The sequence below is a fragment of the Rhinoraja longicauda genome, chromosome 1 (assembly GCF_053455715.1).
Source record: "Rhinoraja longicauda isolate Sanriku21f chromosome 1, sRhiLon1.1, whole genome shotgun sequence".
NCBI classification, from domain to species: Eukaryota; Metazoa; Chordata; class Chondrichthyes; order Rajiformes; family Arhynchobatidae; genus Rhinoraja; species Rhinoraja longicauda.
This window is the reverse complement of record NC_135953.1, coordinates 81,877,673-81,892,877: the sequence shown is the minus strand read 5'-3', so window position 1 is coordinate 81,892,877 and position 15,205 is coordinate 81,877,673. Positions and strand designations below refer to the sequence as shown.

Below are 15,205 nucleotides of genomic sequence, written 5' to 3'. Positions count from 1 at the left end.
TTCAGCACCATTGATGTAAACTGAGGCATGTACTCCACCTTGCTTCCTGAAGTCGATGACCAGGTCTTTTCTTTTACAAACATTGAGGTAGAGGTTGTTGTCTTGCCACCATGCTACTAGGCTCTATCTCCTTCCTGTGTGGCATCTCTTCATTATTCAAGATCCAGCCCAAAGTGTTCTGTTATAACATTCCTTTCCCTACTGCTGACTTTTAGCTAACACTTTAGAAATTTCCTGTTTTCTCTCCTCCTCAAGCCTTGGTGGGAATACTATGTCTATTATGTAATACTGGACATATAAAATAAAAAGCAAATGTTGTGAGTGCTATGTTAAATATATTAAGAGCAAAAAAGCATAACAATTCATGATCTGATTTCAACCATCTTAATTTAATGTTAGGTTATGAGAGCTATAATGAAGGTTATCTAAGATTACGATATGATCTTGATCAATGGGCGGCCACGGTGGTGCAGCGATAGAGTTGCTGCCATACAGCACTTGCAGTGCCAGAGACCTGGGTTTGGTGGCGCAGCGGTAGAGTTGCTGCCTTACAGCACTTGCAGTGCCAGAGACCCAGGTTCAATCCCAACTACAGATGCTGTCTGTATGAAGTTTGTACGTTGTCTCCATGATCGCTTGGGTTTTCTCCGAAATCTTCGGTTTTCCACCCACACTCCAAAGACGTACAGGTATGTTGGTTAATTGGCTTGGTGTATGTGTAAAATTGTCATTAGGGTGTGTAGGATAGTGTTAATCTGCTAGTGTTAATGTGCAGGGATCGTTGGTCGGTGCGGACTCGGTGGGCTGAAGGGCCTGTTTTTGCGCTGTATCTCTAAACTAAACTGGGCTAACGGGCAAAGGATTAACAAATAGAATTTAATTCAGTTGAATGCAAGGTGTTGCATTTTGATAAGACAAACGAGTGCAGGACTAATACAATAAACAGCAGACCTCTGGAAAGTGTTATAGAACTGAGACCCTGGGGGTGCTGGTACATAGTTCCATGAAAGTAGCACTACAGATGGACAGGTTGATGAAGAATGCATTTAGTATGCATGCCTTCATCTATTGGTGTACTGAGTACAGGATTTGGAAGCCATATTACAGCTGTTCAAGACATTGTTAAAATCACATTTGGATTGCCATGTACACTTGTGGTCACCCTGTTATAGGAAGGATGTCATTAAACTAGAAGGGAACAAAAAAAGAGTTGAGCCTGTTTCATGCCTGGAAGGCTTGAGTTAAAAAGAGAGTGGGGAAGATTCCTACAAGGGGACATAACTTCAGAATTAAGGGACAAGAGTTTAGGGGTAACATGAGGGGTAACTTCTTTACTCAGAGGATGGTGGCTGTGTGGAATGAGCTTCCGGTGGAAGCGGTGGAGGCAGGCTCGATTTTATTATTTAAGAGTAAATTGGATAGGTATATGGATGGGAGGGGATTGGAGGGTTATGGTCTGAGAGCAGTTAGATGAGACTAGGTCAGAGAAAGTGGTCGGCGTGGACTGGTAGGGCCGAACGGGCCTGGGCCGAATGGCCTACTCCTGCACCTATTTTCTATGTTTCCGTGCTGTAATTGTTATATGGTTATATGGTTATGGATAGGATGGGGCTTTTTTCCCCTGAGAGCGTAGTGAACTGAGGTGTGACCTTGTAGAAGTTCATAAAATCATGGAGCCACAAATCATGGGGCCACAGATAAGGTGAATAGCCAAATATTTTTTCCCCAGGGTAAGTGAGGCTAAAACTAGAGGGCATAGGTTTAAGGTGGGAGTGGAAAGATTAAAAAAGAACCCAAGGAACGACCTCTTCACACTGAGGTTGTTGCATACATGGAACGAGCTGCCAGAAGTGGTTGAATCGGGTACAATTAAGACATGTAAAAAACGCTTGGACAGGTACACTGATAGAAAGGATTTGGAGGGATATGGGTCATGAACAGGCAAGTGGAACCAGCTCGGTTAGGCAACTTGGCTGGCTTGTTGGCCAATGTGCCCGTATCTATGCTTTCTAGCTCAAATTCTATTTGCCAAGCTTAGAAATTAGATTCTGCTCCACAAGTCTCATTAGAACAGTCTAGGAGGCCAAAGGCAACACAGAGTGAGTAGGATAGAGAATTAAAGTGGCATGCAAGCTCAGAAGCATTGCTAGAGTGAATGGTGGTGTTATGCAGAGCGGTTATCCAATCTGTTTGGTTGTTCCAAAATTGTTCATTGAGCACGTTATAAGTTCCGATGCAGTGCAATAAATTGGAAGAGGTGTTTTGTACCCAGTATATTTTTTTGTTTCCTTCTCCTTCTGTTTTCATTCTTCTCAAATTCCACCAACCTTCGTTTAACATCGCCACTTGTCACTTGGTATCTCTTGGTCAAGCGTGTTTATTTGTTTTATGTATCGGATATGAACCAGAGAATTGACATTCTTACTTGCAGCAGCTTTGCAAGCATACGAGTCAGCAACAACAATAATATATACAATAAATTATCGTTCTTAAGTAAACAAGACTATGAAAATGACAAAACCAAAGTACGTAGAGCAACCATAGTAATGCAAAGTTCATAGTGATTTGGTACAGAGAATAGGTAGTTTAGGGTGGTTCAAGAACCTGGTGGGAAGAAGCTGTTCTGGATCCCGAATGTAACAGTTTTCACGCTCCTCTACTACTTTCCTAATTGTAGAAGAGAGCGTGACTCGTGTGGTGTGGGTCTCGGATGATATTAGTTGCTGTCTAAAGGCAGCAGATCCCTTTGATGGCAGGGTACCCGTGATCGATTAGGCAATGTCCATCACTTTCTGCAGCCTCCTTCGTTCTTGAGCATTTGTATTTCCGAGCCAGACTACGATGCAAACAGCCAGCATGCTCTCCACCAGCGATCTGTGGAATCTCCTCACATTTCTGAAGAATTATAGACGTTGATGAGCTTTCCTTGTGATAGCTTCAAAGTGCTGGGCCCAGGACAGATCATCTTTGTTGTGAGGAACTTGAAGCTATCGACTCTCCACTATCATCCTGACAATGAAAACTGATGCATGGTCCCTCGGCTTTTCCTTCCTGAAGTCAACAATCAACTCCATCTGACGAAAGGCATTCTCTTTGTTCTTCCTTCTTTGGACTTGAGATGATTAATTTCTGACGCATCTCAGTTCTGATGAAAAGTCATTGACATGAAACATTAACTCTGTTTTAGTCTCCACAGATGCTCTCTGACTTGCAGAATATTTTGTTCCAGCTTTTTGACTTATGATCCACTTCGAGTGAGATTCCCTTGTGTTTTGTATATGGTGCACACTGACAATCCAGAAGCTCTTTGTTTAGTGCTTAAAATTCATTTGAAGTCCTTGAATGAAATGCACATGCCCATGTTGCATCTGTACATCCTATTTTATCGAGTTGTTAATTCTAGAGTGTTACAGTTTGCTGAAGCCAGTAACTGACTGGTTCTTAGAACTGCTGTAAAATGTGCTGCAGAAACTATGACTCACTGCATCACATCATTCCCAAGAAAGGTCAATGGTATAGATGTGAAAAGAACGTGCCACACAAGGAAGAAAAATTCACATCAAAATGTCACATGTGAAGCTCGCTCCTGCAGCATCAGGGAATGGTCTAATTTTAGCCTGACCTTCACAGTTGTTGAAAATTTCCTTCTGTTGTTAATTAAGCTAACTTCTTGGATATGTATAATATTCCTTTGCAATGAATAGTATTGTTTTGACATATTTTATATTTTGATTCATATTGTACCATTTATGTAATGATTATTTATTAATGAGAAATCCAGAAGCACAAACTCGTTATGGACATAATTGAGTTATTTAACAGTTCATAATTAAATTGCCACATGTAATAAATATTACTTTGGTATTGGTAGAGTAATAACCAATAAACGTAACTAGTTAAGCAATTTCAAAAGGATAAGATGATATTTCTGATATTCAAATTGCTCATCGTTCACAAAAAACATGATGGAATGAGAAATGTAAATGTACATTTTTACAGAATGTTATGTAATTCAAAATACATTTTACACTGCTCGGATTTTCAATAGTACCTACAAAATGGATCTTTTAAAGCTTGTAAACTGTTTACTGCACTATCTAAATGATTTTACTGGAAGGAAATGTACTGAGCATTAAAATATTAACAGCTTGCATTTATGTAGTGACATTAACATCATAAACATCCCCAGGCACGTCACAGGATTGCTATCAAAAATAACTTTTAATCTGATGCTGAGGTACTTTGTGCAACTATTTCCATTCCTGGGGTTATTTTGAACAATTGCAGCTCAACTCAAATGCAGTTCCATTTTTGAGACTGCCATGCCTTAAAGCTGGCAATTATTTTATTTCAGTTGCCTACCAGAGTCTCCAGTCTGTCTGCTCAGTTCCCTCACTGAGAAATCATCAGGATGCATGCAGCTCAACTCTAATAGCATTCTCTTTGTAAAATGAGAATGTCGCGGAGCCAAACATTGAGCTATTCTATATGATCTGTGTAAATATAGATCAGCTGTAAAAATTGCACCTGCAAAATGCTGCTGATCAAGTGTCATTCAACTTCTGTTGAGCTACTGCTGTCCTTTTTTGGCAAAAGAAACAATATGCAAGCATAAATTTTAGACTTAATATTTTCAGTATAGTTAACCAGCTCATTGAATATTGTCATTTTTGCACTGCAGTATGTTGACAGAAACAGCAGTTCAAAATGACTTATTTGGGTGCCACTCTCCAGATTCAATTCAGTTGTACAAAATGTTTCGCTGGATCCCATTTAGATTGCCGCTGCAGTCGCCTTTAGGAATAACACAGGAAAGAGTATATTGGCCTTGAGGTCTGCAAATACTGATTCATAACATTGTCTGAGCTCAAAGATTAACTCTTGAACAATTTGTATAGGTAGCGTATATCCTATTGGATACAGTATAATCTAATTAAGGTGTATAAAATGATTGGTGGCTCCACATTCTCGTAAATTTCCATTTAAATATGCCAGTGATTCGCAAAAATTAACATATCTTGTTTAAAATCTTTTCTTCAAGTTGTTTTTTAAAAGGAACACTTGTATTTAAGCACCCAAGCTGTGGTGTTCCATCCCTCATTCTTTAGGGAACAGGGGGTCCCCTCTTCCATCATAGAGGAGGCCTTCACTAGGGTCTCCTCGATATCCCACAACTTCGCTCTTGCTCCCCCTCACACCAGTCGCAACAGGGACAGAGTCCCCCAGTCCTCACCTTTCACTCCATCAGCCATTGCATACAGCACATAATCCTCCAACATTTTCGCCACCTCCAACAGGATCCCATCACATCTTCCCATCTCCACCCTTTTCCGCTTTCCGTAGAGACCATTCCCTCTGCATCTCCCCGCTTAACTCGTCCCTTCCCACCCAAACCACACCCTCCGCAGGTACTTTCCCCTGCAACCGCAGGATATGCAACATCAGTCCCTATACCTCCTCCCTCGACTCTGTCCATCCCAATAATCTTTTCCGGTGAGTCAGAAGTTCACTTGCACATCCTCCAACCTCATCTACTGTTTCCACTGATCGAGGTGTGGATATCTATGGGGCCTAGCGCAGGCTCGATGATTGTTTCACTGAACACCTCCACTCAGTCCGCCTAAACCTGCCTGATCTCCCGATTGTTAACCACTATAACTCCCCCTTCCATTCCCACACTGACCTTTCTGTCCTGGGCCTCCTCCATTGTCAGAGTGAGGAACGGCACCTCATATTTTGCTTGGGCACCTTACACCCCAGCGGTATGACTGTTGACTTCTCTAACTTCAAGTAACCCTTGCTTTCCCTCTTTCACTGTCCATCCTCCTTCCCAGTTCTCTGACCAGTCTGACTTTCCCTGATTACATTTCATCTCAGTTTGCTTTGTTGTTACCTTCTCCGAGGTAACAATGATCTATTCTACATTTTCCATGATCTCCACCCCTTTTTGTGTCTAGTTCTCACACCTGACACTTCCTTATCTCTGTATCTCCCCCTCCCCTGACTCTCAGCCTGAAGAAGGCTCTCGACCCGAAACGTCACCCATTCCTTCTCTTCGAGATGCTGCCCATCCCGCTGAGTTACTCCAGAATTTTGTGTCTATCTTCGATTTAAACCAGCATCTGCAGTTCCTTCCTACATACTTACATTTAAGCAGTGGCTTTCCTAAACATAACTTCCCAAATGCTTTGCAACCAAATAAAGGAGTAGTTAATTTTGGAATGTAGGAAATGTAACAGCCAGTTTGTGCACCACAAGTTCCATAAATAACGGTTAAGTAATAACCATGTAATCTGTTATAATGTTGGTTGAGTATTACTTCAGAGAGCTACGGATGTTCAGTCATAACCTATGTTCGAGACTGATTAGATGTTTGACTGCTGAGGGAATTGGTCAATATTGGAATTGGGCAACAGTGAATTTAAGGAAAGAGGATAGGCTTTGATCTTATTAATTGGCAGAGCTGGTGGCTCATGTTGTTAAACTATGCAGGATATTGGAGGGAAAAAAAATCCCCCAAATTGTGCCACGAGGTATCTCTTGAGAGGAAAGGAATTTAGTGTGAAAAGAGGCATTTAAAACTGATGCCATTTTAAAAGGCTACTGCACCGACATCAGCTTAATGTGTGAGAGACTGTAGAGTTATACATCATGGAAAGAGGCCCTCACAACCCAATTCATCCATGTCGATGAAGGAACCTGCTTATGCTACTCTTACATGCCTGCATTTAGCCCATATTTCTCTAAACTTTTCATGTAATATTCATGCACTTGTTCAAAAGTTGTGATTGGACCTACCTCTACTACCACCAATGAGGGAACCTTGCATATATCTACCACCTTCAGTTTGGGGGGAAAAAAACTTGCCCCACCGATTCTTTTTAAACAATTCCTCTCACTTTGAACCAGCATCCTCTGGTTTCAGACATCCATACCATGGGGAAAAAGGCTGTGACTATTAACCCTACCTATGCCCCTCCAAAAACTATAAGGCAATTCCTCGCTCGAGGGTAAACATTCCCATCCTATCCATTCTCTCCAAGACATCGCAACTCCTTTACTCTGTGCCCTAACTGATGATGGCAAGCATGCTCACTGCTTTCTTCATTACCCTGATTACCTATCTTGCCACTTTAAAGGAACAGTCCCTGTGCCCCTTCGATCTCTCTGCTCAACAACGTTCCCTAAGCCAGTGCCGTGTATGTTTATGTATGTCCTGCTTAGTTTTACTTTCCAAATGAATCACTTTGCACTTAGCCAAGTCAAATTCCATCTGCCATTCCTTTGCCCACTTCCCAGTTGATTTAGATAGTGTAATTAACATTGATAATGTTCTTCATTGTCCACAATGCCACCGATTTTAGTGTCACCTGCAAACGAACTAATCGTGCCACCTAATTCTCATACAATTCATCGACATCTGTTACAAATACAGGGGACCCAGCGCCAATCCATGTGCCACATTATTAATTGCAGACCTCCAATCTGAAAATCAACTTTCTTCCAAATCCTCTGCATCCTCATCCTGGACCCCTTTCAATCTAACCTTCTGGACAACCTACCATGCAGGACCTTGTCAAAGGCCTTGATGAAGTCGAGCTTGAATCTACAAAATCGTAGGTCAGGTGTTTAAGTGCAGTCACTATGCAATGGTCAGAATTGACATCTTTTCAATATTAATAATAGTGTGAGTCTTGCATGATAATTGAAGAAACTACTTCCCAATTTTGTTCCAGACCATAAGTGGGCATTCAATTTTGCTCTCTTTAATGTTGCTAACTTACAGGAAACCCTGGACTAGAAAGGTGGTGCCTGCGTCTATGAGCAAAATGCTGCTTGTGGCTGTATCTTTTAAATATGGGATTCTTAAAGATTTTGCTGGATTTCCATGAGCACTTCGCCCCCCCCCCCCCCCCCAAAAAAAAAAAGAAACAAACAAACTATAATTATTATATAAATTAAATACATCAATGCTGGAAATAATCAGCAGGCCATACTGCATTTGTAGGAAGAAAAGCAGAGCTAATGTTTCACGTCAGAGATCCTTCAAATGTTTTTTTCGCCATTGTTATTGTTTTTATACACTTCGGTTTACATTATGAATTCAGTTAATTGCTAATTCCCATTCTAGCATCATTCAGTACATATTAATCAGAAATGTTCTAGATTTTATAATGTTTGGTAAAGAAATATGGCAATCTTTGTGGTAAATCGAGTTATACGGAGCCATAGTGCAGTGTGAAGAAATTAACACTTGGTTAATGTCTATCCTGAGAATATGCTGAAGTGCTTAATAGTTCCTGAATTACTGTTTTTTCCAAATCGATGTATGTCGTTATAATTTTATCAATGCCAATTAAAATCAGTAATGTTTTGGAGCTCATAACAGTGACTAAACGTTTTTAAAATGTTTTGTGACAAGTATTATATCACACTTGTTATTTGGAGTGGAAACCTGGGCAATTTTTATTTCATACATCAGATATTGGTGTTGCTGATAAGGCAAGAATTTATTATCGGTTTATAATTGCCATTAAACGGAGTGATTAGTTTACGTCTGAAGATAGTTGAAAGTCAACCATATTCGTGTAGATTTGAAGTCAAAGGCCAAACTGGTAAGGAAGAAAGATCACTTTCCCCAGTGGCAAACATTGGGGAAAGTTCAGTAGCTAAACTAGCAATTAACCTAACAGTTTCAGCAGTCTGGTAGTTTTGCCAGTCACTTTTGCTGATAGTAGCTTTCATAAAGCCACATTTATCTGAAGTTAAATTCTCAAGTACTTTAGCATTTTGAACAAATCTCAGCATTAATAGTCCAGGCTTTCAATTTCCCAGGTCTTTGTTACCTTAAGGAACAGAGATGCTATCCCACCAGGAATGTTTTCCGTTGATCTATTTTTGTTACTCCAGTTAAGCTTCGGGTTAATAGTGCTCCTCAGACTGACCAGTAGCTGATTACAATGTGGTAATATCACTGAAAGTTACAAGGTAGAGGTTAGACGTTTCAATCTATTGCTCAACACTTGTGTAATGTAAATATTATTTATTTCCTCTCAAGTATTGTACTGCATTTGCTACATATTAACATGTTCGTTTTTTCTTGTGGGAATTGCTAATGGGATCTAATGGTGAGCAGTTATTCCAAACAATTCATGTGCATTTGATTCCATGAAGCAGCTGAAATTTTTTGGGCTCATGAACCTCTTCAATTAGATTTTGGAGCAGAGCCATTTGGACTCTACAGTCACAATCATCTTCTGTTGTGCAACAGATAACTCTAGTTGGTGGAGAAATCTGAAGAAGGGTCTCAGCCCGAAACATCACCCATTCCGTCTCTCCAGGGATGCTGCCTGCCCCGCTGAGTTACTCCAGCATTTTGTGCCTACCTTCTCGTTGGTGGAATTTCCCCATGACCTGCATTACCTTGAGCTTTATTATGGCATCTTTGTGCTAGCTTGTTATATGCTGATTTGCTATCAGCTGACTTTTGACATAGGACTCTAAATTCTGCATTTGAACTAAGACTGTCATATGCTCAGGCCAAACTATCCTGACCAAAGTAAAACTGAACAGTAGTGAGTAGGTGGTTGATGAGTACATGTTACTTAATTGAACTACAGTATTGCCAAAATTGGCAATTTGACTTGACCTGCTCTTTGTGACTGAAATTTTTCACTTTGCCAAATAGATATCAGTGTTCAAGGATGTACTGAATCAGCTTTTGCCAAAAAGTGATATGTTTTGTGAACCATTTCCCATCCAGCCAGAATGTTGTTATTGGACCCTTAAACTTTAATGCCCCCAGTATAGTTAGCTGCTTTTTGCATTCATTTGGTAAATTTGATGTAACTGAAACACAATACACATACAGTATTCAATCTCTCAACTCTAGCTTTCACCTTAAAGAATGTGAGGGAATTTTTCAAACATTATGTTCTTTTCATAAAACCACGTTGACTAGATTTGACTATGAGCTTTCCCAAATGAGTTATTTCCTCTTTGTTTATTGATTCCTGCACCTTGACACCCATAGATGTAAACCTAACTGGCCTCTAGTTCCCCACCCTCAGCCTTCCTCCAATTTTTAACAAAGGATTCAAATTGGCTGTTTTCCAGTCTTCCAGCACCCTTATGGAATTTGGCAAGTTTTGAGAAATTATAACTAATGGGTCCACTATCTATCACAACTTCCTTTAAAACCCTTGAGTGCAGGCGGTTAATTCCCAGTAATTTGTCCTTTAGCCCTCTGAGTTCCATTTATACTTTATGCATTGGGATTAAGATTTTAACAAGTTCCTTCCTGTTATTTCAAATTCAATAATTGTTACCGAAAATATATTTGCAGTATTCTATATGATGAAGACTGATGCAAAAAATAATTTAACACATAAGCCATTTCTTTGTGTCATGTTATAAATTCATCACCCTAGTCTGTAGAGATCCACACCTACTTTACCTACCTTCTTCCTATTTTATATATCTAGAGCTATTCTTACAGTATGATTTGTTATTACATGCAAGTTTGATTTAATCTATTTGTATAATAATTCATATGGAACAAATCCCATTGACACTCTTAACATGTATGAAGTCCACCTCAATTTTTAGATGTACCTGGTGTTCCTGGTAAACCTTTACATAATCACTAAATTCTGGTTCGATGGTAATGGCTGAAATGATAGGTATGCCATGAAGTTGCATGTATTGGTTGGAAATAATTCTGCCACTGTCCTCCAGCATTCATGGTTGATTAGCATTGGGTTTTATAAAGGGCCTGTCCCACTTAGGCGATTTTAAGGCGACTGCCGGCGACTTGGCTGTCGCCGACAGTTCGCCGGGGTGTCGCGGGCATGATCGTGAGGAGTCTTCCAAAAATTATAGTGGATCTCAGCGCATCGCTGAGAAATCATCCGGTTTGAAAATTCTCGGCGACAGCTGGCTTGTTGCTTATTGCGGGCGCTGTTGCATGCTGTCCCCAGATTTGATAGGTTCTCTTAGATGCATTTAGAAGCACATAATATTAAAATAAGTAAAGTCATTTCAAAATACCATAAAATGCTTATGTTTAACCAATTTATTTACCGTCAGGACATTTGACAGGTAGATTGGAGGCAACAGTTTGACTGTCGGTAAGCGTGGGAATTTTCGCGATGTTTATGGCCATCAGCCATTACATTTAAAGTGGGCTCCCAGAAACCAGATATGCATCTCCCGGACATTTACAAAGAATGCCTACACACTTTTCACAAAAATCCACTTCACCACTTTAAATTTTTTTTTTTTTAATACTGCTATTAGTAAACTGGAAGTAAATCCAGTTTATGCCTTGTTACAGTGAAGCTTGGTTTTTAAGTAACCCATACAAGATGTTATAGTTCAAAACTCTCAAGTACTTACCGACTTGTCAGTGATTTCAACGAAAATTAGGACGCCGGAGAAGCACTGACAGTGTGGAAATTTTGCGATGTTTCCGAAGACGGTGTAATCTCGACCTGACTCGGCATTGTCGTCGGGTAAAAGAAAATGTTGGCGATCTGCTACGACTTTAACAGTCGCCGGCAGTCGCCAAAACAATTGCCTGAGTTGGACAGGCCCTTAAGGATACCTGCAGGAAGCCAGGGTATCTGCATACATTAATGGGACTGGGCAGCCGTAAAAGGGATAATTTGTGGTCCACAATCCCAGAAATTGAGCAAATGTATAAAATCCCAGCATCCCCTGGCTAAGGCTGTGTCTTGATGAACTGACATGGGGGTGGATTTGCAAATTTAACAGTGTATTTTCTTGGCCCTGCACCACCAGGTCTTTGATTGTCTAAAGAGCTTAATAGTCTCTCCTTCCAGCCTTCAGAAGTGCTGAAACATAAAATAACAAGCCATTTTAAAACTTTTGGAAAGATGCATGAAAAACGTCTTAACGTACAGTGTAGCATTCTATGGGAAGATGGGTTTAGTTTAAACAGACCAGGTGCTAGGAATATTTTAACATTTGTAATTCCTGCTCATACCCTATTATCAATGTAATTTATTTGAAGCTGGCTACCCATTTGAGGCTCTATGAATCTGAAGTAACCCATTGAAACATATGGAAATTGGTTTACTACCTTGGATATAATTTGGAAATTATTAAACATTAAGAATTGTATCAAGCAGCAGAAACAGATACCACACAGGAGGGGGGAAGGAGCTGAACCTTGTTTGATCAGACAGGTGGGGGGGAAGTAGTGCAAAATTTAGTCTAAGATTAAAGAGGAAGGTTTAATTACAAATGTTTATGACAAGCAGGGTTTTGCCTTAAAATTATATATTTTTCCCTAGGGCAGCTTTTATGGAATTAACTAAATTTCAATTTTTTTTTAACCTTAAACAAAATGTTTTAAAAGCATTTAACATTAATTATTATAAAAGGCCTGGACTTTGACTCTGAGAGAAATTGAGTGTGATTACAGTAATAGGTGCATTGTTCAGAGATGTGGAAATCTGGATAAAGGGCTTCCCAAAGTTCTGCTTTACGTTTCTGTTATGCTTACAAGCAGGATATGTGGTGAACTGGGAATTGTGAATGATTCTGGATATGGGGTGAGGAGACCAAATGGGGCTTATGTCTACAGTGAGAGGATAATGGGTGTTGTGGTGAGGAGCAGATGGTGATGGTTGTGAATGCAAACTGAAGCAGATAGGTTATGGAAGTGGAAGGGTGCTCATTTTTGAATGTGCTATTGAGCCTGGTGGAAATACTCTTGCTCCTATAGGGCATAAACAGTATTGTAAAGATGCTAACTTTGAATTCAGCTATTCGTGCTTCCTTTCAGCTAACAGTTTTCTGCAACTGTAGAACTCCAGCTTCCTGAAGTTGAAAAGAGAATGCAAGGTTGAAGCAAGGTTGAAGTCTAATTAGATTATTTCAATGATAAACCCGCTTTCTGCAGGTACAGAGCTCCCCTCTCCTAGACTATGCTAAGAACTCTCTAAAGTGTCATTGACTCTTCTCCCCATTCAAAATGCCTTAAAAATACATCAAACTTTAACCTTTTTCTAAGATTGTTCAATGTACTTCTATGAACATTGTGCTGATACTGAATTATATAAAATCAGTTCATTTAATAGTAATTTGAATTTTAACGGCATATTGCCAAGTAAGTATGTAATCTGAAGCAGTACCATTTAAAGTTACTAAATCAACTGATTTGTTTAATATTTGTTCTGTAATAAATTTGAAGCATTCTTGAATGCAGAGTGTGGTCACAAATTTTATTCACAGTTATGAATTGACAACGCAGATCCTTATTTTGTCTTTTGTATGAAGAAAACTTAAATGTTTTAGATTTTGAAAATTGCTATCATCATGTACAAAGGGATGCGGATTCATTAAGCTGTCACAGCAACTTTATTGTAAAGGTTTTGCATTTTACTTGGCTTACATTCTATGAACTTTAAGTCCACATACAAATTCTATTTATCCTTTGTTTGCATGCAGCAAGAAGTTATGGGAGAAGACGAGGTAAACATTTGTTTTTTAGTGCTGACTAGATTGTATCTTTTAAATTATTCTGTACTATTGGATGATTAATTATTAGTTATTTATTTTTGACAATTAATTGAATGATAGATTAGATGATTTTATGGAATTCAGTTACAGAGAAAATAACTACAGTTGAAGATCTCAACATCTTGATTAATCTCTAATGAATGCAGTAAATATAATCATGCTTCAAGAGCTGAACCTCTTCCCCCTAATTCCTATGCTCTGATCTCCCAACTTTATCTGAGATTCCATGTTGATTTTCTTTTGAGATTGCCCACCACTACAATTGTTATTAGTGCCTTCAGTTGGGTCAAAACCACAAATTCAATCCCTTCATCTGGAAGACCACGGGTCCAATTTTTCCGTGTCTCACTGTCATCTTCACAATGTTTGTATCAAACTATTGCACCCATTTGTTATCTCTAAATTCATCATCTTCAATACTTGAAGATGACCACTCTCTGTATCACCAGCAGTTTGAACCTCTATGTCAGCCATCTATGTACATACACAAATAGTTGCTGTCTTTATTTTCTTCATGCCAGAGACTATTTATTTGCCTTCCTTTAAGCATGTTTCTTAGAATACAATGCCAGATGAAGCTCATCTCCTCATTATATAAATTTGTTTCCGAAGTTTTTATCTTTTAATAACCATACTACATCCCTGTGACCTATCTGCAGACCTTTTCTTGCGCTTCTTAGGTATTGTATGCTATTTCACAACTTGCTTTTTACTGCCGTGTACACATGAACCCGAAAAGATCTTTAAATTGCACATACTGATGAAATCAATCTTTTCCTAAGGAACAGGTACAAAGCTGCTTAAGCTGCCTATAAACAAGCTAATTGCAATCAGCTCATTTTGTTGTGTTTAACAGTGCCCCGTTGAATAATTCTAACATAAAACTTAAATAGCTTTCCATGAAACATAATATATGCAATTTTAGTTACCAACACCAGATTCTCTAAAGTTATGCTTAACGCCAATCTACTTTTTGTATGATTAAAATGCTCTTCATCATTATAAGTGTAACATGCCTTCCCATGGCATCACTTGGCTACTTCCTGGAAGCACAAGGACTACTGCCTTGTTTGAAAATGGCAGTGTTTGAAAATACATGATCAGGCACCCATAATACATTTTGGTGGGAATTCTGAATGCATTTGGATTTAGGATGTATTTGGACTGGAGATCTTCCACTGTAACTGCATAATTGCATGGCTGAACAACACAACAAAAAATAGTTGGTGATTATGGTTTAAAAAATACTAATTGTATGCAAATTTTCAAAATTGGCTTGGCTTGGCTTGGATTCTATGTTAATAATGAAGGTTTTATGAATGTAGTATTAACACAATATTCTGATCTATTTTGATACTTAAACCTGAAAACTTGTTCAATAATTTCTAATTGTACAGTTCATTTGTTCCTTAATTTTTTGAAGCTTGCTTCACTGTTATACCATCTCCTCCATACAGTATGGGACAGCTACAGGTTCCTTTACAGACCAAGTGTCATTTGATAGAGTAGGACTGACATCCCCTTTCTCTTCCTCAATTTTCTGACCCCCTGATTGAATGAACTAAAGAAAGTAATGATTTGGCTGAAGATAACAGTTTTAAACAGTTTGAATTTTTTTATATATTTTAGACACTATATTTAAAGGAAATTGATGAAT

The 15,205-nt window shown here is 39.0% G+C and overlaps 1 protein-coding gene across 2 annotated transcripts in view; it reads left to right on the top strand.

The window, feature by feature from the left end:
* Nucleotides 1-15,205, top strand: part of LOC144594540 (cytoplasmic polyadenylation element-binding protein 2-like) — a 94,977-nt gene that overhangs the window by 56,615 nt on the left and 23,157 nt on the right. Inside the window, exon 5 of one of the 2 annotated variants that reach the window (XM_078401227.1) lies at nucleotides 13,477-13,500. The exons of the other annotated variant lie outside the window; for it this stretch is intronic. Within the exon in view, the coding sequence (XP_078257353.1) occupies nucleotides 13,477-13,500 (24 nt within the window). The remainder of the gene's footprint in view (nucleotides 1-13,476; nucleotides 13,501-15,205) is intronic. 2 annotated transcript variants of the gene reach the window in all.